Raw genomic sequence first — 25,973 nt, 5'->3', positions numbered from 1 at the left:
ACAAATTCAGCTTCATCTTGGAAAGGATAGCTCATGGGCATAAGGATTTACATTTAGAAAAGTTACTATATGTCTTAGATACTAACTAGAGTGGCTAGCAGCTACAGTTTTAAAGCCATCAACTCCTGGAAGCTAAAAACTACATTTATGTTAAATAGCTATTACATTTTGCTATCAACAATTCTGGACATTAAACAATTATAGATCATGTAAATACATAGTTATATTTCCTGTCATTGTTGTTGTTGTTGTTAAGTTACAGCACTTAGTTCAGCTGAAGCAGGCATAATTCAATGACTGACATCCGTGCTAGCAGGGTGCAAAGAGCACCATACGAGCGTGATCATTGACAGAGCGGCTAACCGGCTTCCGTGCCAGTGGAAATTAAAGGACACCATTCGAGCGTGATCGTTACCAGCGTCACCTTACTGCCACTTGTGCCTGTGCTAGTAGGGTGCCAAGAGCACCATCCGAGCGTGAGCGTTGCCACAGCAGCCGACTGGCTTCCATGCCAGTGGCACATAAAAGGACACCATTCAAGCGTGATCGTTACCAACGTCACCTTACTGGCACCTGTGCTGGTGGCATGTGTAAAAGGATTCAAGCGAGGTCGTTGCCAGTACTGCCGGACTGGCCCCCGTGCTGGTGGCACGTAAAAAGCACCCACTACACTCTCGGAGTGGTTGGTGTTAGGAAGGGCATCCAGCTGTAGAAACTTTGCCAAATCAAGATTGGAGCCTGGTGCAGCCATCTGGTTCGCTAGCCCTCAGTCAAGATCGTCCAACCCATACTAGCATGGAAAGCAGACATTAAACGATGATGATGATGATATGAGTACTGAACTACAATCTGTTATGAGACATAGTAAACTCTGTCAAATGCAGCTTAATTTTAAAGAGGTGCTGACCACATATGTAAGTAATAGAAAGATAGGCTTGCTCATTTTCTATTTTCAACAAGAATTATGTTAGCAAACCCCTAAAAATTTTCCTGATCACTGCAGTTAATGCTACAGTATTTATTTTATGATACTGGAAAATGTTGGACATAATCAAACCCAATTTTTTATACAATCTTTTATACAAGCTATGTAGTATGGTATCCTAATTAGTTCTTGAAAGTGTGAAGGCTGAAGGAATAGGGAAAGAGAACTTGTCTATATCTGTTCCATCCATCACTTGATAAATTTTATAATGCAGTTGTTAAATTCTTTAACATTCAAAGATATTTCTCTCCAAATCCAATTCAACTTTGGAGGATTTATTCGAGGATTTAGAAGAAGCTGTCAAAGAATTTCATACTACTTTAGAATTTTTTGGTGAGAATGATGTGGGAAACATAACAACAGACCAAATATTTGGGATATTTGCAGAATTCTTAAACAAGTATGAGGTAAGAACTGTTAGATTTTTACTAAGTATCAGTATTATCAAAAATCCTAAACAGCTACAATGACTTTCTTTTTCTGGTTAATACTTGTTTCTTTGTGCCAGAAAACAGCAGCTTTATGAATTTAATTAGATATTTTCTTTGGTCAGCTCAAGGCTATAGTAGAAGACACTTGTCCAAGTGCCACAGAGTGGGATTGAACCCAAGACTATTTCATTGGGAAGAAAACTTCTTAACCACACAGTCATACCTGCACCTATGAAGATAATTATTTCTCGATGATTCAATGCACTATATAAAAGAATATGTTTTATAACTGAAAAGCACTTTCTAAGTTTGCAGTTTTGGACAGAGCACCAAGGTGCACTGAACTGAATAGTCAACACCAAAATTTGCATTGCTCAGAAGTGTTCCACTGTCTCATCAGACAAACAGACCTTCCACAATTCACTACTTTTGTTTTATGTACTACAATGCTAATTAACAGTAGTAATTCTTAATCACTGAAAGAAAAAATTACATTGCCACCTCACAACTGCCACCCATCTAGCATCCCTTTCAACCTCTTTCACACCTTCCATGTTCCCAGTTTTGTTTTGTCTTTTCTTTGGACGTATGCAATTCACAGAAACCTTTAGGGTCATGATTAAAGGCTTGTATGTATTTCATTGAAATACCAACAGATGGCCAGCCAATCACTTACTTCCTTCCACTAGCCATTCGTCATACACAACTAACAGTATGGTCAGATCTGTCTACTATCATAGCAAATTTTCTATTCTTTTCCATCCATTTTATTCTACCAACTAACTGACTGATCATAGGAAAAACTCAAGAGTAACTGTAAGCTGAGCCAGCTGAAATAAATTATTGTACTCTTCCACAGTATCCAAGTAATTTTTCTCGTTTGTTTTTACGTACATATGAGGTGCATTCAAAAAGTATCCAACCTTTGGGCATAAAAAAAATACAATGTTGTACATTTCACAAATTTTATTCAATCACCTTCAAAATACTCCCCCTTGAGAGTTCACACACTTCTTCCACCAGTTCTGCCATTACTGGTAATACCTCTGGAACACCTTCCCAGAAATGCTATGAAGCTCTGCCATCACTTTTCTCATTGTTCCCTCTCACAACTTAAATCGCTCCCCTTTCATCGTTGTTTTCAGTTTGGGGAAGAACTAGAAGTCAAATGGTGCCAAGTCAGGAGAGTAGGGAGCCTGTGGAACAAGTCATGGGATCTTTTTGGTTTGAACGGCAGTTTTTTCTAGCGGTGTCATATGAAATTGTCAACCATAATTATGACCCTAGTATCGATCTATTGCATTTCAATCTGTTTTAGAGTTAGGGTTAGGGGTGAGGGGAAGGGTATCTTTTTTCCTTCAGAAATGTAAATAAACTCAATCTGTTTCTTAAACGAGGGACATATTCATACGGCACAGAATGTTTTCACCTCAATAGAGGTCATTGATTGGTTGAAATTGCAGAAATTGAAGTTAAAAACAACAAATATCTTACAAACTATAGAATTTTCTCAATAAAGCCAAGAGAAAAAGATTTTTTATAAACACATTCTATCAGTATACGAGCTTCGATTCAAGCTTTCCAAACGTATCCCCGGCCTTATAAAGTCTACAACTGACCTTCTTGTCAAGTGCGTTAAACAAACGGTGACCGATAATAAAGTCACAATTTTGGCTAGGAAAAAACGTCACAGGAAAAAGTCACATTTAATTATGGTACAGGTAAATAAAGTCACAATTAATTTATGGGATCCGGACAAAACCCCTGTGACTGACTCTTTTACCTGGATTCAAGTAATCACATCTACGACTTTTAACCGTTGACATACATACATACACACGGCAGGCAGAAAATGATTGGGGAGAACATCAGACGTTATAATCAGAATGCTATAGCAAATTAGTACAAATACATTTTAAAAAACTAATAGATTTGGGATCCAGACAATGACTTTAAAAAATCTGCCCCGGGTGAGGATCGAACTCACGACCTTCAGATTCCTCTTATATGTTACACGATTATGAGACTGACGCGCTGCCTACTGCGCTACCGAGGCCGTGGGATAGAACGGCACAAAATTACTTTAAATAGTAATACTGCTAAGTTAGCTTATTTATATTAGTGATAATGTTTCTCATTGTTTTTCTTTTAACAAGATTATATCTTGCTACGATAGATTACTTTCTAATTATATTTGCAAGTGTACGTTACACAAATGCTACATATACATTTTAAGAACAGCACCATTTTACCTGTTAACTGTAACGTTACCTTCAGACTTATCCTTGAATATCCGTTAAACATACTTAAGCATTTCTGTTGTTCTGAAATTTCCTCAACCAAATGTTTAATTAAAGTCGGTTATGAATCTAACATTCTTTTATTTTTGTACATACATTCATGCATATATATATATATATATATATATATATATATATCGAGATATATATATATATATATATATATATATATATATATATATATATATATATATATATCGATATATATATATATATATATACACACACACATATGCACGTGTGGTTTCCTTTTACATTACCTTTCATATTTTCCCTCAGTATAATATATTATTCCGAAGTTCAATTCATTATTCTAAATAGCACGATGTAACTGATAATTTAGTCTATAAAAATATCAGATTTAACAGATGTGGACGTAAAAAAAATCTATTTTTGGAACAAAAATCGCTTTCTTAGTTTTTAAAAATATAATTTTTAAAATATGTCTTTATATGAAATGTTTATAAATTGATTCACTCTTTATTGGAAGGAAAATAAACGCAAATCTTTAATAACCAGTAGTAGAAAATAAATCGCAGAGTATAAAAAAATGATGGTTTATATCTTTTTCCTTCACTTTTTTTAGAAGACTACCTTTGCATCCGATTTATTCAGTATATAAATTAACCAGAATTTGTTCATTTAACATTCGGGAGTTAAAAATATGTTATAAATGTACCGGTGGCGCTATTATAAATTCTTTTTATCGTAAGGCAGCACTTCATTACAACTACAAATTTATACCCAAATAATACGTACGTTTACGAAAGTAAGCATATAAACCTCGGCATTCACAAATAACAGAGTTATTATTATGAATACATATAAGGCGAGCGAGCTGGCCGCTACGTTCTGTGTTCGAATTTCGTCGAAGTCGATTTTGTCTTTCATCCTTGGTAGAGGGTGTTTTGCCTCTCATCCTTTTGGGGTCGATAAATTAAGTACCAGGGAAGCACTGTCTTCTCTCACCAAATTTCAGGCCTTATGCCTATAACAAAAAGGATTATTATGCACACACACGTATGTGTGTGTGCGCGCGCGCGTTATACCTACATAAGTGTGTTCCCTTCACACGTCGTTTTGTCATAACTTTCAGAAAAATGGATATTTTTTAATGAAATCTATAAATACACTTCAGATGGTGTAGATTCCGATTATATTAGTATTCGAAATTTCAAGTTTCATTTTGTAGATACATATGCGATGTATATATTTGTATGTATGCGTATACGCACACACATATACATAAAAGTACTCGTCGAATGGAGAGAAAACTGATACATTTTCGAAAGCATTCATGTCGGTTATGCAAGATGAGTACCTAAGAGGCCTAGATCACTGCCATAGGTCCGTGGACAAATGAATGCACTGGTTTCTGTAGTCATGCCCGTCGCTAAAGGGATGCACCGGACGGCACGCGGAAAATTTTTTTTCCCACGAGAATTCCGGACCCCAGTTATGAATTCATTTGCATACTACCAATCAGAGCTCAACTATCGAACTAATTTACGAGTACATAACAAGTGATGGGCGATAAGATAAGGATGACCATGCTTCTTTTCTCTTTTAATAATGCTTTTTGTTCTTGTTTCAACCATGGCTGCCTCTGCGTAGTTAATTTGTGTTGTTGTTTACTTTGTAAAGTAAAGGGACAGGGTTACTAGCACATTACCCTCTACCCACATTTTTCCTATCCACACCTTTACCATATGGTGCCCTAACAAAATCCGATAATAGATAGGGATGCAAATTTAATTATTTGTCTCCTAAAATCAGGCATAACTTGGCGATCGGTCGACTTACAACACCGTTCATCGTCTTGAGTTTATTTGATAGGGGGTGTTTGTTAACTTGACATGGTCAAGGTGAGCTCTGATTGGCTGTATGCAAATGAGTTCATTACTGGGATCCGGAACTCTCGTGGGAAAAAATTTCGCGGACAGCACTGCCCCCTCATTATTCAATGGTGCACCCTCAGGTTTACAATGATACACTTAATTCGAAGCTCCACTTTAGCATTAATTACAAGTTAGTGCCTACCCAGAATATTCTGAAGCATCGTGTTTATTGACAGCAAGTCACATCATACATAGATCAGAATTAGGCTACTAGACCCATGAGGACCCCGGCAACTACCCAGTGTAGTCATGTTGTAAGACGGTACTGGTCTGAATGGAGATGTGTGTTATCCCAGTCTCCACCACTACCTCCATGTATCGCTGTAACTGCATGGGTGAAAGTTCAGGGAAACTGTTGCTAATAAAGGATGTCATTTTCAGAGTAAAAAGCAAATTCTATGCTATTTGAATATGAACTGCGATGCTGCATGAGAATAAGGCTGGCGTTGGGGAGTGCGGGGTCCGATTAGAGAATTGTCAGTCGGACCCTTTACTATACAAAAGTCGAAGATTGATATTTTATGCTTCGTGTAGTACACCAGTTCTAGTCAAAAGGCGTTGAGGGCTTGCGGCTCCGCCATTTGTCACGATAATATACTAAAAATTCAGCCTTTACTGTGTTCACAGAGCATTGAACAGCAGTTATGCTGTCGGCATTTTGATACCTGGTGCGAATTATCAAAATCAAGATGGCTTCCAGTCCTCTATGCCAGCTAACACTTTCGCAACTACGAGTTTACTCTTTATGCTTCCCAACGCCTTTGACTGTTCACCAATGCATCAAGCTGTTCCTGAAGAAGTCTTAAAATATCGTCAAATTTAGCCCGAACGCCCTTTTCCATTCTTCCCGAGCATCAAACTAACACACCCGGGCGTGCGGACAGACAGACAGACAGACAGATGATAGACTCGCGCACAGTTTCCGTCCAACAAACTAATTCACAGAGCATTGGTCGACCTGGGGTTATGATAGAAAATATTTGCCCATGGTTCCGCGTAGTGGGAGTGAAACCTAAATCATCGTTGCATAGCAAACTTCTAATCCAACATCCATATACACACATACGTGCACGCACGCACGCACGCACACACATACACACACACACACACACACACACACACACAGTATCGGCATTCACAAACACAAGTATATAATCTTTATTTGTATGTATATGTCTACATAAATTAACTCTGATCTATAACTAATAAGAAAGGAAAAGAGAAAAAGACAAATTGTATTTCTCCCAAAGTCACTTTGATGAAAGTATTTGATGTGTAACGAATGTTTTCATACTTTATAAAAACTTAAGCCGATACTAGTTCTTTTATCTATTAATACCCGCCAGAAAATATATTATTTTCTCCAAAACTTTACATTAATATATTACACCTAGTGACCCCAACGGAAATGAGCTTGCTACATAACCTTGAAAGGTTATCTGAAATAATCATATTAGGTTGTCCGGAAAGTTCTGAGCCTTTTTTTAATATGCAAAAAGAGATATAAATCATTCACCTAAATAATGCCTTTATGATCCCACCAAAGACAAAGCATAGCTTTTTTTGGCATTAATATTCGCCTTTGGTTGCTGTGTTAGGGGATCCTTACGCAAACTCCAGGATCTTTTTCGCACTACGTTTTTGTACACAGTCCATTTTTCATCTCCAGTCACAAATTGCTTCAAGAAAGACACGCTTTCACTTCGTTTCAAAAGTATATCACAAACGGAATACCGGTCCAAGCAATTATTTTCTGAAAGTTTGTGAGGGACCCATACATTATAGGGAGAAATGTATCCTAGCTTCACTAGGTGTTCATAAGCCATACTTTTAGAAACTTCCAACTCCTCTGCAATTTCTCTAGTCGTGATATTTGAGTTCTCTTCGATTTTTGCCTTCAAAACATAATCCAATTTGAAGATCTTCTACTGCGACTATCATCTTCCAAGCTAAACTCTTCAACTTTAAATTTTGCAAACCACCTTCGAAAAGTTGATTCACCTGCAGCATCATCACCATAAACTTCACAAACGTTTTTGCAAGTTTTTACAGTATTTTCTCTTTTTTAAAAAAACGAAAAGCATTACAACGTGAATATGAAATTTTTGGTCATCCATTTCAAATGAAAGATATATCTGAAATGAAAGATATATCTCTTTTTAGTCAAGAACAAAGAAGATATGCACTACCTCTTCAAGCAACGCCAAAGTTTTAACTGTGATGCGTTTCAGGTGTGTTCAATGAAACATTAAAAGATTTAGCTTTAAAACGCTCACAACTTTCCGGACAACCTAATATTTTATGTTGTCTATCTTCACACAAAATGACCATACACTTCTTCATCACCTTATCTTTTCCATCAAATATATGTACGACAAGCTTGTCCGTTACTCCTGACATGTTTGCCTAAGTCAGTTCTGGGTACTTGTCTCCTGTTTCTTATCTATAATTGCTTCTTCATTTTTTTTTTCTTTCTTTTTTCATTACCGCTGTCACGTCCACTTTTTTGTTATATTCGATCACTTCTTTACGGCGGTTTCTGAACATCCATTTGAACGATATATACTTGACGAAAATGAAACACCTATATCATTATATTCAGTTTTGTTTTTATCTCATGTGAATATTCTTTAAAGAGTTTCAGTTTTAAAGCTGCGGTCATGCTGGGGTATCACCGTTCTTTATTTCAAATAATAATGTTCTTAGCTTTAACTATCATCCAGATGACTGGTTCGCAACCTTTTATAGCTCAGTGCTCCCGTACAACTTAAACCCATTGCTCCCCATGGAGCACAGGCCATCGATGATTTTCTTCTGTTCTCGACTCTAAGCTTTTCCTTCTTTCCACTTGGATCCCTGCTTCTTTTGGCTCTGCCTCGGCATCCCACCTTATGTTTCTTGAGGGAAGGCTTTCCTCTTCCAGGTCTTATTGGTTTTGAACTGTCATCGATGCTTCTGTATCTGTCTTTTTTTTCTATGTAGGAGTGTTGGCCCTACACAAACACATAGTTTACCTTTAATAAGAGGTGATCTGTATTATTTTGGCCTCTATCATTTGACTTGTTCAATATGGGAGGCCCTACCAAGAGCATCGTTCCGCTGCCATAACTCTCAGGGTCACTGAGGCTAGAAGCCACCTCACCGCAACAAAAACTAGTTTTACAAATGTGCCTCTATTTTTTTTTTTTTTTTTTTTTTTGGCTGGATGACAATAGATTATCTTAATCAAACAGAAACTCATTTTGAGTAGGAATTTATTATCTCTATGTTCTTATACAATGTGTTATTCTTTTTGAATGGGCAAGTGCCTCTGTATTAATTTTTATTTATCTATTCATTCATTGTAGGGATTACTTAGTAGGCGAGAACTTATATACTTATTTACTGTCCCTGACTTGGACCATGGCGTACCATCAGTTCTGTTTCTGATAACACAATGTTTTATCCTAGCATGTATTTAAAATATAAAGATTATACCCAGTTTAAGTATTTTATTTCTAAGAAAATCACGATCCCTCTACAATTCCAACATCCCTATGTAAGCTCACATTTCCAAGTGCGAGAATCGTAAATTAGAGTTGCACTGTTTGTCACCAATGTGATTAGGATAGATCTAGTCGTATTAAATTATTGTGGATTAAGTTGGTTGCATGTAATTATAATAGAGACAATCTCGCGAACATCTATTTGCGGAAGGCTGAACATAAATACATGCATGAATTATCGAATCCTCGCCAGGATAGGGGTCGACTTAACTGTTTACTCGGCCATTATTATCTTGAAGAAACCATCAAATCTTGTTGAAGCTTCGACCTTTATATGTTTGGCGAGAGCTGAATTGTGTTCTTTTGAATGCCATCCAAGCTTAGATTGATTTTTAGCGCTAAACTGCCTAACTGTTTAATTAGAGAAAAGGGCAGGAATGTCAAGGACTTTCACTTTGTTGTAGCTTGTGGCGTAATGTCTAGCAAATTGTAACTCATTCACGATAGTAAATTGATAATTTAGCAAAAAAGGTTCAACTCACTAAAGACAAAACTGGCCACAATTATGAACCACTGATCAAGACATCCAAAACTTAACTTTATGTTGGCGGTGTTGCAGGTTGATATTGTAGAGATTTGCACACCGACTGCGAAATTATCACTTTGCGATCATGAGTATACCACTACAGTTTCACATGATCGATCTAAAATTCGACTAATCTGCGTGAAGCTGAGACGTGATATGGCTTCTCGAATATTCTAGAAATTTGCGCCCTTCCACCCTAATTAAATAGTTTGACACCTAACTCACAACAGGCACTGGCTGGCACTCGACCGAAATATCACAACAGACCATAGCTAGCCTTCAAGCAAGACAGAATGCGGTTCTCTTCTAGCTTGACCAATGTGCGGCTGTTATTATATCTGCATTTTTCTCTTCCAGATAACTAATGTTTAAGCCACTACTATTCTGATAACCAGTAAATCAGTAATAATTTGCGTATTTATATGCACAATCTTCTATCAAGAACGTTCGTGAGTTTGCTTATTTTACGTTACATGAAGTCAGCCTGATCTTACATTCAATTTAAGGATACAGTATCATTCTTTCCAACAAACTACGCGGCGATGGTTTTCAGTAAACGCATAACTTACACTGACAAAAAAAAATATAAAACGCTTGAATTCATTTGATCTTGTTACCCGACAGCAATCTTGTTGTAAACATTGCTAATTCACCCAACAACATAAGCGAAAGTATTTGATTGCTGAAGCGATTTCATTACTTTTGATTCACTTCACAATCTTTGATTCGCCATCAAACTGTGACCTCCTTTCTTTTCTATTGCTTAAACAGTCTCTAGTTCTGATCTCGTTAACTGAATTAATACTCATATCAAAACATCTTCAGTGCAATCGCATCTCTTTACATAGAAAACTTATAACCTTTCATACTAACAATTGGGCGCAGACATAGAAATCAACCTTTGTACTCTCAATTAAAGTGCAGAGAAGGGAAAAACCCTCATTCATTCTTTCGTTAAAATTTTCCCAAGATCGTTTTATTTTTCTTCAAGGTTTTCTTCAAAACTGTTTCAAGCAAATTAATGAAAGTAAAGTTTCTGGCAATCATTTGTTAGTTTCCGGGAAATATTTTTATTTATTTAATTTTAGTTTCATGACCTGTCGATGGCGATGTTTGTTTTGAAGTCGATGGAAAGCGAAAGAGCGTGTGTCTGTATGTATTTATGATAAATGATTGCTTCTTTTAATGCTATTTCATTTTGAAAACTCTAATCATTACATATTATCCTACGGTATTATTTGATTCTTTCACCCGCACGATTTTCACTGAGAAAAAGAACCAAAAAACACGTGGAATCAAGTACCCTGACCTCATAATATGCTGCAAGCCCCTTATTTTCCCTTTGCAATTTTTGGCACCGAAATGAGTTTCATTTTTGTGTGGAGAGAGAGAGTGAGTGAGTGGGTGACGAAGTTTACCTAAACATTGAACGGGTAACAATGTATCATATATATATATCGTTATACATCATCGTTTAACATCTGCTTTCCGTGCTGGCATGGGTTGGACGGTTTGACTGAGGACTGGCAAACCAGGTGGCTGCAATGAGGCTCCAGTCTACTCTGGCAAGGTTTCTACATCATCATCATCATCATCATCATTGTTCGACCGTGGTCGAGACAATGGAATTTACCATGCTACGCCAGACTTCACGGTCCATCATGGTTTCTACAGCTGGATGCCCTTCCTAACGTCAACCACTCCGAGAGTGTAGTGGGTGCTTTTCAAGTGTGACTGGCACGGAGGCCAGTCAGATGGCACTAGCATTGATCACGCTCGAATGGTACTTTTTACGTGCCGCCGGCACTGACATCGGCCGCACTAGTGCTGGCGGCATGTTAAAAGTACCGTTCGAGCGTGATCGGCGCTAGTGCCATCTGACTCGCCCCCGTGCCAGTCACACATGAAAAGCACCCACTACACTCTCGGAGTGTTTGGCATTAGGAAGGGCATCTAGCTGTAGAAACCTTGCCAGAACAGACTGGAGCCTCATTGCAGCCACCTGGCTTGCCAGTCCTCAGTCAAACCGTCCAACCCATACCAGCATGGAAAGAAGGCGTTAAACAGGAGCTGCAGTTGCTAATGGACCGCTTCTCCCAGGCCTGCAAGGACTTTGGGCTGACCATCAGCCTGAAGAAGGCAAACGTCTTGGTGCAAGGCACACCAGCACAACCAGCCGTCACCATCGATGACTACAAACTTGAAGTTGTTCATCAATTCACCTACCTTGGGTCTACCATCACTGACAACCTCTCTCTTGATGCTGAGATTGACAAGAGAATTTGGAAGGCAGCCACTACACTTGTGCGCCTCACATCAAGAGTGTAGACAAACCCAAAGTTGACAATGAAAACAAAGATGGCTGTGTACAATGCCTGTGTCCTCAGCGCCCTGTTGTATGGCAGCAAGACATGGACCACATATGCCTGTCAGGAAGAAAAGCTGAACAGCTTCCATCTCAGAAGCCTACGATGCATACTCGGCCACACCGACGTCCTGACTCGTGCTGGCCTCCCTTCCATGTACACGTTGCTGAGACAACGTCGACTACACTGGCTAGGCCATGTTCGCCGAATGGAAGTCGGCTGAATCCCAAGACATTCTCTACGGAGCACTCGCAGCAGGACAGAGGAGCAAAGGCTGCCCGCAGCTGAGGTACAAGGACGTGTACAGGAGGGACATGAAGGCGCTCAACATCGACATCAACTCCTGGGAGAACCTGGCAGTGGACCGCACCAGGTGGAATAGCACACTTCTCAAACAGCTACGGTTCGGTGAAGAGATGCTGTCAGCTGCTGCTGCAGAAAAGCGAGCCCAACGTATGGGATCGACAGCCGACAGACCAGAATCCACACACGGATGCGAACTATGCGACCGAGACTGTCATTCTCGCATTGGTTTCCATAGCCACAGGAGGCGCTGCTCAAGCCGAACAGCCCAACCTAGACAATAAATGGATGGACGTGATACCCATGGTCAGCCATGACCTAAGGTGGCCTAAGAATAATGATATATATTTACTCTTTTACTTGTTTCAGTCATTTGATTGCGGCTTTGTAAGCCTATCGGTCTCTTTTCCCGAACTGCTAAGTTACAGATACGTAAACACACCAGCATCAGTTGTCAAGCGATGTTGGGGGACAAACACAGACACACAAACATATACATATATACAACGGGCTTCTTTCAGTTTCTGTCTACTAAATCCACTCACAAAGCTTTGGTCAGCCCGAGGCTATAGTAGAAAACACTTGCCCAAGGTACCACGCAGTGGGACTGAACCCGGAAACATGTGGTTGGTAAGCAAGCTACTTAACACACAGACTGCGTGGTATAATGATTATATATATATAATCATTATATAATCATTATACATTGTTACCCATTCAATGTAAACTTCGTCACCCACTCACTCGCTCTTCCCCACTCTCTCTCTCTCTCTTCCCACACACAAAAATGGAACTCCTTTCGGTGCCAAAAATTGCAAAGGGAAAATCTATTCGGGATTATTATCCAGTGATTTTAAGAGGCAGGAAAAAGATATTTTGTTAATATATTTTTACTTCGTTTCACACATACATGCAAACGTTTTTTTTTTTTTACATGAATTTATCGTTTGTTATCTCTCCACACACTTTGTTACCACTAACTTCTATAACCTCTGCATTTTCATTTATTCATTTCAAACTTCTTTGAATTTTCAATCTAATGTAATCCTCACTCTCTCGAAAACATATTTCTGCAAAATGTTATCTAAAATTATGGGTAAAGAAAGAAATAGCCAAAAATTTTTGAAAATGAGGATGGGGGTGAAATTTCCATGGGTTGTACCCCACCCCCAGCCTGTTTTCCGGACCCCAAAAAGGGTTTTGTAGCATATTAGGTCACCAGAATTCAGTCAATGTAAAAAAAAAAATTCCAACGATTTCATGTTTCCCCTCCACTACCACCATCACCACCTTTTTTCCGAACAAAAATAAGGGGTTTGCAGCATATTATGAGATTAGGGTTCTTGATTCCTTGAAAAAAATCCAAGGTTTTTTTTTCCTAGTGAAAATCGTGCAGATGAAAAAAGATCAATAGAAGTGGGGGGTGAAATTTCCAAGGCTTCCACCTGACCCAACCCCGTTTTTCCAGATCCATAAAAGGGTTTTGTAGCATATTAGGAGGTCACTGGAATTCATTCAACAAAAATTTTTAAATATTTCCAATGATTCCAAGATATGGGGGCGAGGCCAGCATACCAGGAGGTTAGGGTACTTGATTCCTCACAAAAAATCCGAGTTTTTTTTTTTTTAGTGAAAATCATGCAGGATCAAAATTTACCTGTGCTACTATAAATTTTAAATGTGAGGGTTTATATCCAAAGAATTTTTTTTCTTCTGAGAGCATAGTGACTTTGGAGATTGAAATAGAAGGATTTGTCCAACATTAACCAATATCTATATCAATATGGTATTTCCTCCTTATCTGATTTCCTTTCCACTAACCTTATGTCCAATTTAATTAAGTTTACAGGTGCAGGCATGGCTGAGCAATTAAGAAACACACTTTGCAACCACATGGTTTTCGATTCAGTCTTCAATTATAGAATTATAGCCCACAGCTGACCAAGGCCTTGTGAATGGATTTGGTAGATGGTAACTGTGGTGTGTGTGTGTGTGTGTGTGTGTGTGTGTGTGTGTGTGTGTGTGTGTGTGTGCGTGTGTGTGTGCGTGCGTGTGTACATGCATGAGTGCATGTGTTCGCATGTCTTTGTGTTCAAGTTTGTCACCCACCTCACTGCTTGACAACCGGTGTTACTTTGTTTATGTCACCGTAACTTAGCAGTTCTGCAAAAGTAATAAGTACAATACTTTAAAAAACAAACCTAAGTTCTGGACATTATTTACATTCGATGGATATTTGTCCTCATCTTGTTTGTTGTTAACACGTTTCAGCTGATATACCCTCCAGCCTTCATCAGGTGTCTTGGGGAAATTTTGAACCTGGGTTCTCATTCCCTTGGTATTTTTCAATGTTGTTGTTATTATTATTATTATTATTATTACTCAGGTCACTGCCTGGAATCGAACTCAGGATCTGGGGTTAGTAGCCCATGCTCTTAACCACTATGCCATATGCCCGTCGGCATATGGTGTAGTTGCTCAAAGCATGGGCTACTAACCCCAAGGTTCCGAGTTCGATTCCAAGCAGTGACCTGAACAATAATAATAATAATAATAATAATATAATAATAATAATAACATCGAAAAATACCTTAGGAATGAGAACCCAGGTTCAAAATTTCCCCCAAGACACCTGATGAAGGCTGGAGGGTATATCAGCTGAAACATTGTGTTAATAACAAACAAGATGAGGACAAATATCCGTCAAATGTAAATAATGTGCATAATTCCTCATCTCTTAAGTATAGAACTGTATTATGTAAGTTCTGGAGTTGACTTGTTTGACTAAAACCCTTCAAGGCAATGTCCCAGCATAGCTGTGGTCCAGTAACTGAAACAAATGAAAGATAAATGATGTACGAAGGTGTGCTGAAAAGTTCATAACTGGTCTTTGAAGGAGTAATGCTAGAGCTGTGAAATCTTGTATGCATGAATTTCAACCCTTCTTATTGAATAACTGCATTGTTTCTTTCCAGATAAACTGACATCAGACTGTTCAAAGAAGACTTCAAAAGTAACTAGTCACGATTTCTCTTAAAAATAGATAAAATTTGACTTTGTGGTGCTATCAAGTACCTGCAGAAAAGGGTTTAGCCACCCCCTAGTGATATTCATGTTGACATACTTGCTACATTAGATGACACTTCAGCTATATCAACAGTGAAAAAGTAGGCAACTGAACATAGAAGGGAAAGGGAGAGTCTTGAAGATGACCTAAGGTCTGGACATTCTGCAACCACTAAGGAAAACATTGATCATGTTCACCACATGGTGATGAATGGCACCAAATAACCAATGCTATTAACATATCCCATGAAAGAATTGAGAATATTCTGCACAATGAGCTTGACTTGACGAAGATTTCTGCTTGATGGGTACCACAAGTGACACCTCATCAAAAGTGTACCAGGCTGATCATATGAGAAAATCTGATATTGTTTCAGGCAGATCCAGCTGGTTTCCTTGAACACTTCCCAAGCCAGGATGAGTGTTGGCTTCGTCACTTTGAACTAGATGCAAAGAGACAATCTATGCAGTGGAAACACTCCTCCTCACCTTATCTAAAGAAGGCTAAGATCATTTTACCTGTAGGGAAGATGATGGCCTCAGTTTTTCTGACTGTTAAACATGTCCCAAATTTTTCTGACTGTTAATCATGTTCCAAATATTCAAGGGATGACATCACTACAGATCTGTCCAGTCAGATGCGGTCTGAAGCATCAAAAGAAACCAGATCTGAACAGAAAAGAGAAAGCTTGACAGGTAGGTAGTCTGAATGTCTGGAGCTTAGCTGTGTGAGCAACTAATTCTTGCATTTGGCAGAGTCTCTACTGTAAAGACTGTGAAAATGCAGTGTAAAAAGAACCATTTACCCTAACGTACTAACCACTGTCACATGCATATTGCTGCTTCTCTTTTGACACACATTCTACTATGAACTGGAACCCTCTGATGTTACTTTGTTTTCTTTTCATGGAACTGTTGCATTCCAAACAAGCTTTTAACAGTTAGCAGATGATGAATTGAAAATAGATGACTACTCCTCCATCCAAGTGAAAATAAGTTGCTCAAATTTACTCACACTTTTTTTTTTTTTAAAGTTAGATTATGAGAAACCTTATTTATAATACAGAGTTCAAGTTAAAATTTTGTCCCACAAATATATTTTATTTCTTCACAGAAATGCCAAAGAGAAATTAAAATGAAGGTGAAACCCTTAGAGAGAAACCTTTGTAACTTGAACCCCCAAGATACAATTAAGGCAGATGAAAATGCTACAACAAAAGAGGAGACGTCCCAGTAGACCAATTGTTGATAAGACTGAAAGACTACGAGCTTGAATGTAAAAAGAAAATGATTCATGAGGGCAAAAATGTCCACATGACTGAAATGATATATATATATATATATATATATATATATACTCACACATGTATATATAAAAAGAGGAAATCTTTTTTTTAATTAAATTAATCAAAATGCTCAGTATCCAGTTTGATTATTATCTATCTACATATTTGTGTGTGTGTGTGTGTATATATATATATATATATATATATATAGAGAGAGAGAGAGACTGGAATTATCTCTACAGATTTTCTATTGAATTTAGAGCCAGCACTGAAAGTTACAACATTTTGTATACAAATACGTCTATGTAAACAATGTAATTGGAGATAGAAAACATATATATATGTGCATATTTTAGGAGTTATTGCTCTTTCTTCAGTACCACAAACAACCCATTAACCATCTATGAACACATTGCTTAAATAACCACTAGGTTTATCAGTGTAATACTATTGGATAGACCAATTTATGTATTAAGCACATTCCTGGCAACTGGTACATAGATTGCTGGCAGGGACACTGTATTTCATTTTGCATCCATAATATACTACTAAATATATTAAAGGTTAATAAATCGATACTGTGTCCTATTTTTTGTGCTAGCAGTGCAATTCAATCACTTTTAAGTTATCTCTACAGAGTTTATATGGAATTTAGAGCCAGCACTGAATCAGTTGGATATGGCAATATCTCACCTCTCTGTTAGGAGACACAAGCACTTACACACTCGATGGGAACTTCCGCCTACCAAATTCAACTACAAAGTTTCAGTTGACCTGAGGCTGTAGTAGAAGACGTTTACCCGAGGTGCCATTCTTTCTTTGCTCAGCTTTAGCTGTCATTATAGCTGTTAATGAATGATGATGATTAAAAGAAAATATAATAGGATAGCAAATAAATGGATCTTTACTCTTTGAATGGCAGATCGAGAAATTAATTTTTTGTAACTAAACACTTTCAAACTTCGAACACTGGTAGAAAAATGTCATATAAAACTTCTTTTACTCTTAGTGTTGTTGAGAAAATTTTCTATTTTCAAAGTTATTTTGTGTTAAAGTTGTCTTATTTCAGTAATTTCAACCAATCAATGACATGTATTCAGCTGAATAAAATTACTGCCGTTGTTTGTCAGCAACAACTTCCGGCGATGTATATTTCGTTTGTCACTGTTATTTATGACATATTTCATCTCAGTTACATTTGTATGAATAAACAAGTGTATCTGAAGCACGTTTACTTCACGACACCACCATAATTGTTCGTGCATTTCTACTGCTTTTAGGTTTTTTTCCTGTTTTTCAGTGACTATTTTCGGAAAGACTTTTTTGCCCCCCCCCCTCCCCCTCCAGTTTCTTCGTTTTTCATTTTTTCCGTAACTCTAACCCTAACACTAACTGTAACCCTAAAACCTTAACCCTAACTCTAAAACCTTAAAGCTAAAACCAGTACAAACGCATGAACGATGTCATAAATAACAGTGACAAACAAAATATACACCGCTGATAGTTGTTGCTGACAAACAATGGCAGTAATTTTATTCAGCTGAATACACATCATTGATTGGTTGAAATTACCGAAATGCGACAACTTTAACATGGAATAACTTTGAAAATAGAAACTTTTCTCAACAACATTAGATGTTTTATATGACACATTCTATCAGTGTCCGAAGTTTGAAAGTGTTTAGTTACAAAATTTAATTTCTCGATCTGCCGTTCAAAGAGTAAAGATCCAAATAAATTAATGCTAAAACATATACATGCATAATAAAACCCATCTGAATTAAGTGTCAAAATGAGAGCAATTAGAAAGAAAGTTCTTATTACTGGAAAGTGTATGAAATGTTGATGACATTTTTTCAGCATTATCGCCATAGCTGCAACACATTGTTTTTCTTAACAGAACAAGATACAATTTTTCCATACACAAATAGATCAGTTGGAAAGAATAGAACTATTTTACTCAATACCAAAGCAATAACCTGGAAAATCCATTTGTGAGTATATTATTTTACTCAATGAACAACATTGAAATTTATCGATTGTCATTGCTATTTGAATTTGGTGGAAGCCGTAACTATTGTGTAAAGGTGAATGGAAGGATGGAGTCAAAAGGTCTCAGCTCAATTCTTGGCACAATGTCTTCCTGGGTCTCCCTATACCCTGGACTCCTTCAACTGTTTGGGAGTGGCACTTCTTCACACAGCTCTCCTCATCCATCTGTAGTACATTGATATGGTCATGTCCTACGGATGGATGAGGAGAGCTGTGTGAAGAAGTGCCACTCCCAAACAGTTGAAGGAATCCAGGGTAGAGGGAGACCCAGAAAGACATGGGGGGATGAGGTGGTGAAGCATGACCTTCAAACGTTGGGCCTCACAGAGGTAATGACAAAAGACAGACCTCTGGAGATATGCTGTAACTGAGAAGACCCAACAAATAAATCGAGTTCACAGGCATAACCTACACCAGTGTCACATAACCAGCCCACTCAAAAGTAGCTGGGATCGTAAGGCGATATGCTGTACTTGAGGAGACCTATTGAGTCAAGTACATCAAAATCAAAATCAAATGGAAATTGTAGTTGTGATCCCCATGCCGGTAGCACGTATAAAGTACCATCCAAACATGGTCGATGCCAGCACTGCCTTGACTGGCTTCTGTGCTGGTGGCACGTAAAAAGCACCAACTGATCATGCTCGTTGCCAGCCTCCTCTGGCCCCTGTGCCAGTGACATGTAAAAAGCACCCACTACATTCTCGGAGTGGTTGGCATTTTGAAAGGCATCCATCTGTATAAACACTGCCAGATTAGACTGGAGCCTGGTGCAGCCTCCTGGCTTCCCAGATCCCAGTCGAACCGTCCAACCCATACCAGCATGGAAAACGGACGTTAAACGATGATGATAATGATGATGAATGACATTTTCTGTAACAATTAGTTTTCAATAATGACTTCAATATTTGTTCAGATTTTTGTTTTATTGCAATTATTTCAATTTGTTTATCCATTGCAATGCCTCCATATTGATCAGACATCTGCATGTGTATGCACAGGCTTGGTCAAGATATTTTAGGAAGACAAGCATTTGCCCATGTACGCAAGTGACTCTTTTCCATGCCACTGATGTTTATCCAAAGGAAAGGCCACTAATTTTAGCCAGTACAATTTGGTACCAGTGTTATCATAGGCATTGCTGTCAGAACACACACACACATATACGACGGGCTTCTTTCAGTTTCCGTCTACCAAATCCACTCACAAGGCTTTGGTCAGCCCGAGGCTATAGCAGAAGACACTTGCCCAAGGTGCCACGCAGTGGGACTGAACCTGGAACCATGTGGTTGAGAAGCAAGCTACTTACCACACAGCCACTATCCATTCATCATTACCATTAAAATATTGCAGTTGATGATCTGCTTTATAGAGGGATACTGAAATGAACATATCTAATTTTGAGACAGAAAATGTCAAAATTAAATTTATCAGAATGGTCAGACCAGTAACTGATTTATATTGTCTTTCTTTCTTATTCTCTCTCATTGAATATAGTCATGTGATCAGGTCGCATGAAGACATGGAGGCTCCCTTTTTGTTTAGTTTAGGAGGGTAAAATAAGGGGTTTCAGCATTAGTAAAGAAAAACTAATTTGATGATAACTAAGATTTTATCTTTTTCACCACACAAATATTGAAAGTACTTCAAGAACAAAAAAACTATGATAAAGAAAAAAAGATAAAGAGAAAATTTTTTAAATGACAAAAAAATGAAAAACATCTATTAATACTCTTGTAATTATACTTAAAATTATTTCCTTAGTAAAAAAAAAAAAAGAATTCTCTCAGTGAATATTTGAATAGAAAAGACTGATATTCTGTCAAGTCCTGGGAAGAAGAAGAAGAAGGAAGAGGAGGATGATGATGATGATTTGAAAGGCAGTGAACACGTACTCTAAAAGATGAAATTTGTACAGGTAAATACAAAGTGGATATTCTATTTCTATGTTGTGCAATTTCAGTCACTAAATAAAGTTATATATATTATAAGTGTAGGCACAATGGCCCAGTGGTTAGGGCAGTGGACTCGTGGTCGTAGGATCACGGTTTCGATTCCCAGACCGGGCGTTGTGAGTGTTTATTGAGCGAAAACACCTAAAGCTCCACGAGGCTCCAGCAGAGGGTGTTGGCGATCTCTGCTGTACTCTTTTGCCACAACTTTTTCTCACTCTTTCTTCTGTTGGCCTGCTCGCTTAGCCAGCGGGGTGGCGTCATTTGAAGGCTAAAAACCAATGCGAAGCGCATTGTGACCAGCGATGTGTAGCAGCATCTGATAGCCTGGTCGGTCACAGTGATATATTATAAATTATAACTATAGTAATGTATTGATAGAGGATATTTTGAAAATATATATTGAAAAGAATTATTCTCCTATGACCAAGCACAACAGTGGTTAGCATATTCACATATAAATATGCTGGAACCTATTAAGAATATCATGATAGATATTATCTGTATATGTGTTATAGTAATGATGGTGTTAATAACAGGGAAGAACAAGGATCAATGGTTGTAAAACTACAATAGTATTAGAATATTGGACAATAATCTTAGTGTACTGTGTCTCTTAGCTAAGTCAACTGTCAATAGCAGAGTCTAATTCAATGGGGTACCAACAGGTGATATCATTCACTACTATAAGTAGAACTGAGAATACCATTGGCTCAAAGTTTTGAATTCAGTTCCAACAAAAGAATAATTCTGAGGAAGATCCCCCTTAAAACCATGGAAATTAGAAGTAGGTACTGAAATTTCATCTGATTCAGTAAAGAATGAACTAGTAGCATATTATTGACAGTTCCCAAGCAAATTAAAAGGATACTGAATTGTTTCAGGGGCTGAATAATTTGTACATGTTTAGAAGAAAATAAATTCAGACTGTTTATGTAGCAAAAAAAAAAAAACAAATCTAAGTAGTATATCCAATTTTTCTTTTATCCTATAAATTCATAGGTTCATTTCCTGGACCAGATAGCAATTACTTCACTTCACATTGCTCCAGTCAACTCAGCTTTAAACGAGTACCAACAGGATTTTGTTATGCTCCTCTCCCTCCAGCTGCCATATCCTGGATGTTCCACTGGAGGCAAGGACAGGAGGGCCAAGAGATTGTCTATGTCTGCTCACAACAAACATAGGCACCTAAAACAATTAGTGAAAGAATCACTAAGTCATACTTGTTCACAAGTGACTAGTAGCTGCTACTGGGAGGAAATTATATTCTATCATTGGTTTCATTAACTGAACTTAAAACCATGTTGGGACCAGGCTTCTAGGGTACAGTTAATTACATTGATCCAAGTACTTATTTTATCAACCTTTGGAGGATGAAAGGCAAATGGTTAGGGTTCAAGGTTGGATTTGAAATCAGAATGTAAATATGTAGCTAAAGGTATTTTGTTCAGCATGCTACTAAATATGCCATTCTTACATATAAATAACAGAAACAAAAATCCTCAAAATTTCTTCTTTTTTTTCCATAATCTAAAACAAAATTATCCTACTGAAGTTCCTAGACCTAGAATTGTTATCCACCATTTACTTTTTCAGATACAGCCAAGTGATGGACATGAGAACCAGATTGATTTTGTACTTATCAGAAAGCAAGACAGGCAGATATTTTTGAACACTGAATAGAGAAATGTATTCTTCAATAAACTTTGGTGATTAATGATGTGAATATAGAAGCAAATGAAAAGTTGGAGAGAGATGGTATGGGAATTAAATCATCTCACTGTCAGCTGAGACTTCCACACAATTGTTAAACCTATATTGATTGAGAATATGAAAGAGAACTACAGCATAAAGACATCTTACTGTCACAAAGAACTGATTTTGAAGAGAACAGGGTATCAATCAACACAGAGGCCATGGAAGGAGTGAAAGAAAAAAGGTATCAAAATAGGTGGGTAGCAGGATATCAGGTGTATCTAATCAGAGTGGATCTAAGAGTAGGAAGTTTGCTAATGATGTGTTGTCAGAATGGAAGTATGAAGCATTTTGATGTCAAGTACAGATGCCAGAAAAAAGAAGAGGTGGATGAAATTCAGAGAAGCATTAATAAAGTGTTTTTGTGAAGTGTTGTATGAAGCATGTGTAAAAAGTGATATAAAAATTCAATGTGGAAGATTTGTAGAAACTGGAGGGAAATGACACTGACCAATACTTTGTGAATAAAATTTGGCAGACAAAAACTGTGTGGAAGCTCATTGCCTCCTGTTTGTTACAGTTACCCAAGTCACAATAGGGAAATTTAAGACCAACTATCCATAAGGAATCCTTTAGGCTCATAGATTAGTCTTTGTAGGTGAGTCTGTTAAAAAATTAAGGAAAAACTCCAAACATGAGAGCAAAGTCTAAAATTGAGAGACCTCAAAGTAAACCTTGCAAAGACAAAAGTTTTAATAAGGAGGAAAAAAAAGATTCTACTAAGTGACCACACTCAATATGCAGAAAATAGGTTGAAATTCTGATTGCATCAAATGCCAGCAATGGGTGTACAAGATGAGCACCTATATCTGGCATTTGGATTACAGATAAGCTCACAAAGAGAGACTTTGTATACAACAAAAACATTCATGAAATACTTTTGAATGCACAGAAAACTCTCTAGAAAAAGCTGATAGCTTCTGTTACCTAGATGACCAAATTACCAGTGGAGTTGGTATTCCAAGTGCATCGTAGCCAGAGTAAGAACAATTTATCCCTGCTTGCAAATGAATTCTCTCTGTAAGTGAAGAGCAAATTGTATGATGCACATGTAAGAAATGTTATGCTCTTGATAGCCAAACAGGAGTACTGAATGAAGAGGGTGTGCAACGACTAGAAGGAAATGATATAAGTATGCATCTCTGTTTGTGTAATGTTTAATGTATGTGAACAATAAAGCACAACTGAACTGAGGGTAAAGCAGTATACAAGTTTTTTCTGTTGCCCACAATGTGCTAGAGAAAAAGACTGCATTGGTATGGACATTTGATACAAATGGTGAATGACAGTTGAATAAAACTATTAAATTATCCAAGCGGAAGGCAACTGTAGAAGAGAAAGACATGGGAAAAAGTGAAGACTTATTTATTAAGAGACTGAACCTCCTAAAGGGAAAGACAAGGACTCAGTAAGTGGTAAGACCCTGTGCTGGAGAAAACCAATCCAACCTATGCAAACTTTATCTAACAAACATCATCATCATATGCTTCGATTTATTTTTTACTATAGTCTATAAGTGAAAAACTGATGTTCTTCAGACACCAAGTTACAGACATTATCCTACTGTCAGAAATGCAGTAAACCAGTGACTGGCTCATTGTATTATTAATGTTATTATTCACAAGTTACAATATATAAGAAATAATCTAGCTAGTTATTAAAAGCATTACCTTTAATATGGATATATGGAGAAAAGTGATGTTGGCAAAGGAAACAGTGGAAAAGATTGAAATGGTGAGATCAAATATAAAGAGTGTGGAACTCAAAAAGAAATGTAAAAACCAAAATAAGTAGCAATATGTTGTGCAGCTGACCCAGCCAATCTAAACCAACATCAGTACTTTTACAACATACATTTTTTTCCCCAATCATTACAAACTAATTAGAATAAGAGAAATAAACAATACTAATAAAAAGGTGAGAAAATATTTTAACAAGAATTTATTGCGCAGAAATAAAAATTTATTAACAACAGATATTCAGGAAGGTACTGCAAAAATCTTGTGGTCGGTTCAGGGATTTGGGGAACAAAGAGTTCAATTTTTTACTTTTCTTTAGTAATAACTAATATATTATTTTACAATTTTTAAATTAATTAACATTTTTTCTGCCTCCTTATAGCATAACATTTTATTTGTTCCAAATTAAATTATCTTAGATTTTAAAATGGTCCAAAGAGTTAGGGAATTTTTCAATTTTATTAGTTTTTTCTTCTTTTTTTTCTGAACTACACAAACATATCAGCAACAATAAATAGAATTTTTTTATCCCAAAGTGGACTGTTCCACAATATCAGTGGATGGTGGTGACAGGACACTGTTAACTGGAGATGAGTGTTTTGTGACATCACTAAGTGCTGCTGATGGGACACCATTAACCGGAGAGTCCAAAACATCATCTGCTTCAACTGGCTGACCAATTTCAGCAGGTGGTTCTGCTGGAGAAAACACCAGCTGTGCATGTTCGTTGTTGTTATCAGCATACTTATAGTGCTGTTGTACTATCTGGGCTAAACGGGTGAGCTGTACCGAAGGAGAGCTAACTCCTCGCATTGGCACAATAATTGGGCTACGTATAGCTTCTTCACTATTGTCTTCATCTGATGCAGATGTTGAAGAGGCGCTGGCAGCACCATTAAAGCTGTTTGCTTTCACTTTCACTATATGTGTCTCCATTGGAGGTAGCAGGGTTGGACTCCCCGGATCAGTTTTTTCTCCATCTACTAAAAGAGACAATGTTGGAGCCTCTGCAGGTCGTAGAGTTTTGGGGGATTGTAACAGTTTAGCCAGATCTTTCAAGGAGGTTTTAGTAGATTCTGGACTATTGTCTGATGAAGACTGTGAGCCACTTTGAGAGCAGGAACCAGGTGTGATTGTTGAATGGCTGTCACTATTTCTGTCATGTTTACTTTTGTCTGATGACACTGACCGAACACGACTGCTACGACGGTCTGGAGAGTAGGATGCAGGACTAGAACCACTTCGTATTCTACGAGGGCTGTGTGAGTGACTCCTACTGTGTTCTGACCGATGACTACCCCCAAATGAAAATGACCGCCGCTCGCCTTCAGATTTACTTTTTCGGCCTTTACGAGATAAGTCCTCCAATGGAATCTCTTGTATGTTCATGGGATTAGTGCTTTGCCCTACATGATGTGTTTTTTTACTGTCACATGGTTGATTCAAACTCTGGAATGCTACAGCATCAATCCCTTCCTCGACATCATTAGATGCAATTTTATTAACTTCCAAGGTATTGGGTTGTTTTCCTTGACTGCTTGCTTTATTTGACATATGTGCATACAATGGGCTTGTTTTGCTTGGAGATAACCCTTTCCGTGGAATAGGGGACACTGGTACTTGATTTTGTCCAATGGCCGTAGATGTGCGCACAGGATGACTTCGCCCTAAATTAGAAAAAGAAAAAAAAATTTTAGTATGGAATCATTTTCTAGTTAATATATCAATTTATCAAATACATGGCAAAAAACTAAAAATAAAGGATT

The 25,973-nt window shown here is 37.6% G+C and overlaps 2 protein-coding genes, 1 long non-coding RNA gene and 1 other non-coding gene across 13 annotated transcripts in view; 2 read left to right on the top strand and 2 right to left on the bottom strand.

Moving 5' to 3' along the window:
* LOC115226751 (delphilin-like) overlaps positions 1-16,863 on the top strand; it is a 92,820-nt gene extending 75,957 nt beyond the window's left edge. The window contains exons 28-29 of the mRNA XM_036500417.1: positions 1,225-1,392; positions 16,535-16,863. Of these exons, the coding sequence (XP_036356310.1) occupies positions 1,225-1,392; positions 16,535-16,657 (291 nt within the window). The 3' untranslated portion in view covers positions 16,658-16,863. The remainder of the gene's footprint in view (positions 1-1,224; positions 1,393-16,534) is intronic.
* Positions 3,379-3,472, bottom strand: Trnam-cau. The gene is made up of 2 exons: positions 3,436-3,472; positions 3,379-3,414 (listed from the first exon to the last, which is right to left on the bottom strand). It is a non-coding gene; the product is annotated as a tRNA-Met (tRNA).
* Positions 16,864-18,349: 1,486 nt separating the features above from the next.
* Positions 18,350-25,211, top strand: LOC118762112. The gene is made up of 3 exons (XR_004997890.1): positions 18,350-18,700; positions 20,523-20,676; positions 22,310-25,211. It is a non-coding gene; the product is annotated as an uncharacterized LOC118762112 (long non-coding RNA).
* The window catches only part of LOC115232530 (protein CLEC16A), a 108,524-nt gene continuing 107,177 nt past the window's right edge, over positions 24,627-25,973 (bottom strand). For all 10 annotated transcript variants that reach the window (XM_036500390.1, XM_036500392.1, XM_036500391.1 and 7 more), the window contains one exon: positions 24,627-25,874. In XM_036500390.1, coding sequence (XP_036356283.1) covers positions 24,733-25,874 — 1,142 coding nt within the window. In that variant the 3' untranslated portion in view covers positions 24,627-24,732. The remainder of the gene's footprint in view (positions 25,875-25,973) is intronic.

The sequence above is a fragment of the Octopus sinensis genome, linkage group LG2 (genome assembly GCF_006345805.1).
Source record: "Octopus sinensis linkage group LG2, ASM634580v1, whole genome shotgun sequence".
In the NCBI taxonomy this organism is placed as follows: Eukaryota; Metazoa; Mollusca; class Cephalopoda; order Octopoda; family Octopodidae; genus Octopus; species Octopus sinensis.
Note: the sequence above shows the minus strand (reverse complement) of the source record. Positions and strands in the feature narration are given on the sequence as shown.